Below are 2619 nucleotides of genomic sequence, written 5' to 3'. Positions count from 1 at the left end.
ATCAGGCCTGGCACGATGGCTCACGCCTGTAATCCCAGCACTTTGTTGTACTCCCAGCACTTTGTTGTAATCCCAGCATTTTGGGAGGCCAAGGTGGGCGGATCACCTGAGGTAGGGAGTTTGAGATCAGCCTGACCAACATGGAGAAACCCGTCTCTACTAAAAATACAAAATTAGCTGGGAGTGGTGGCACATGCCTGTAATCCCAGCTACTGGGGAGGCTGAGGCAGGAGAATCGCTTGAACCCAGGAGGCAGAAGTTGCGGTGAGCCAAGATCGTGCCATTGCACTCCAGCCTGGGCAACAAGAGCGAAACTCTGTCTCAAAAAAAAAAACAAAAGAAATCCTACAATCAATACAATCAAAATATGCTTCACCTGACAGAATGAAAGTAAAGTATTTGAAGAAATTAAAGAATTCATAACATATCACTTTTATACCCCATCAGGGAAAAATACTTGAGAAAAAGCTACAAGCAAACAACAAATGACCTTTCATAAGGTCATGTGCCACTTATTATCATTCCTATGTTTAAACATACAGAAACTGAGGATTAGAATTATCTGGTCAAAGTTACACAGCAAAATCTAACTTAACACAAATATGTAAAAAAAAAAAAAAAATTGTGCAACTCAATGCTTACTTTCCCTTCTGGCAAACTAAGGACATGCTTAACATTCAGCAATAAGTTCACCCAACATTTGCTCGGCCCTATATACTGTGTAAAGTACTTCCATATATATCTTCTCCTTGTACCCTTACAGCAATACTCTTAAGAGTTAGAAGAAAGTGTTCTTATCCCTGCTTTACATATGATAAAACTACATCTAAGAAAGGTTAAGCTGCACACACAGTTAATTTGCTCTAAGTCTGACTGCACAGATGTTATTCCTGCTACAACATGGGTAAACTTCACTTTCATTGTTTCAATTATCTAAGTGCCTATGATTCCCTAATCGCATTTCTAATTTTAGTATTCATCCTGAACCCCAAATCTATACACAGTATTCAACAGTTCTCTTCTCCCTTATAAGTTCTACGAACTCATCCAAAGAATGAACACATAATCTCATATCAAAACTTGTTCCTTCTCCTTTAATCTTTTTCATTTTTTTCACTGATTAGTGAATGCGTATTGCCCACTGACACGCAGAAAATAGTCATTACACAAATAGCTGTGAAATACCACCTGACATAAATTCTCCATTCCAGTACCATCAGGTGCCACAAGAGAATATGATAGCGTCGGACATGATCAGAAAGACCGGGGAAGGCAACAGTAAGAAAACACTAGTCTGAGCAGAGGCCTCGTCGTGGGCAGGGGCATGGTTCTCCTATTTATAGTGATGACTGACCGGCCAAAGGTTAGTAGGTTCGCTGCCTCTTCAGTGCATATTCCTAAGAACAATCCATAAAGTCGCCTAACGAAGTGTTAGCACCATCATCGTTTTCAGGTGGGATGCAAACTTTCAAGATTGTAACTATTCTTTTCCCTCTTATGGTGCACATTCTGCCGAAGTAGCTTAGACGATCCCGTGCGCCCGGGGCGGGTAGGCCTGGCCGAAAACCTCTCCCGCGCGCCTGACCTTGGGTTGCCCCAGCCAGGATGCGGGCCCGAGACCCCCAGGCCTCCCTGCCCCCCGCGCCGCCCCATTAGCCCTCAGAGAGGGTATCGATCTTATTTCTGGGTCTAGGCAAACTCCCAGGTCTAGAAACATAGAGGTCAGCTGTGACCCCGGGCCAGGCCGGGAAGGCATCCAGGACACAGAGCTGCTCTCTCCTCCTAATAAAGGTGAGAGGCAGCCCAGGCCTCCTGAAGAAACCCAGAACTGGAGTCCCAAGAGGCCACGCTGATCTAGCTACCCTCCCAGTCACCTTGCACTCAGTCCCGAGCTGCCAAAGCCTCCGCCGCCACGGCCACCGCTCTACTTCCGGCCCTGGCTCCGCCCCCACACGCCTACCCGCCATCGCAATGCATTATGGGCCGCCGTTTCAGTCGGTCGACGCTCACCGGACAGGAAGCGTCTCGGAGACAGTCTGCGACCGGACGGGTCTAGGTGAGACAGAAGCCAAACAGGAGGAGGAAGTGGAGGGTAAGTGCTTCCGGGTCCCCTGGCAAAGCCTCCGCCATCTTTCCTTCCCCTAATTTGACCCGTTCTTTTTCCCCCTCCTTGAAACCTTGCTCTGTACGCATGCGCCCTTTGACTAGCCTTTCCCCTAGTTCAAGCTCCCCTCCGAGTCAGCGTCCTGTTCGTTAGGGTTATCGAGGTGTATAATGGTGCAGGAAAGTGAGACTGTGTAAAACAAAGCGGATTGGGGCGTTGCGCTTCCTTGTGCCTCGTGAGCCTCCGTTGCCTTGGGCGTTCGTTTTGCGCACCCTGCTGGGAGTTGTAGTCCTGGACCCCGAGGTGCCTGGGAGGCGGGAGGGGGGGGTTGGGGCTTCTCAGCGCCGATTCCGCGGGAAGGGCCCTGGGGCCTCACACATCTAGTCGCGGGAGCTGCAGGTCTTACCCGGAGAGACGCTGCAAGTGGAGCCCGCGCCGCTGCCGTTCTCAGCCGGCTCCGGAGTGCGGGCGGGGGCAACAGGGCCGATTCCGGAGTGGGTGAGTGCGGCCGCCGG

At 49.9% G+C, this 2619-nt stretch overlaps 2 protein-coding genes across 16 annotated transcripts in view; one reads left to right on the top strand and one right to left on the bottom strand.

Annotated features, from left to right (window-relative positions):
- The window catches only part of ATP5J (ATP synthase, H+ transporting, mitochondrial Fo complex, subunit F6), an 11531-nt gene extending 8912 nt beyond the window's left edge, over positions 1-2619 (bottom strand). For 2 of the 14 annotated variants that reach the window (XM_011926509.1, XM_011926504.1), the window contains exon 1: positions 2337-2619. Coding sequence is in view for 2 of the 14 variants with exons in the window: in XM_011926501.1 (XP_011781891.1) it covers positions 1961-1977 (17 nt within the window). In the remaining 12 variants the exon portion in view is untranslated. Of the gene's footprint in view, positions 1-1354 lie in introns of all 14 variants that reach the window. The other 12 variants (XM_011926508.1, XM_011926505.1, XM_011926502.1 and 9 more) reach the window with 10 other exon arrangements.
- GABPA (GA binding protein transcription factor, alpha subunit 60kDa) overlaps positions 1594-2619 on the top strand; it is a 42784-nt gene continuing 41758 nt past the window's right edge. The window contains exon 1 of one of the 2 annotated variants that reach the window (XM_011926516.1): positions 1594-2092. The gene's annotated coding sequence lies outside the window, so the exon portion shown is untranslated. Of the gene's footprint in view, positions 2603-2619 lie in introns of both variants that reach the window. The other variant, XM_011926515.1, reaches the window with a different exon arrangement.

This window comes from Colobus angolensis, unplaced genomic scaffold, assembly GCF_000951035.1.
Source record: "Colobus angolensis palliatus isolate OR3802 unplaced genomic scaffold, Cang.pa_1.0 Scaffold69, whole genome shotgun sequence".
Taxonomy (NCBI): Eukaryota; Metazoa; Chordata; class Mammalia; order Primates; family Cercopithecidae; genus Colobus; species Colobus angolensis.
This window is presented reverse-complemented; position numbering and strand designations above follow the sequence as displayed.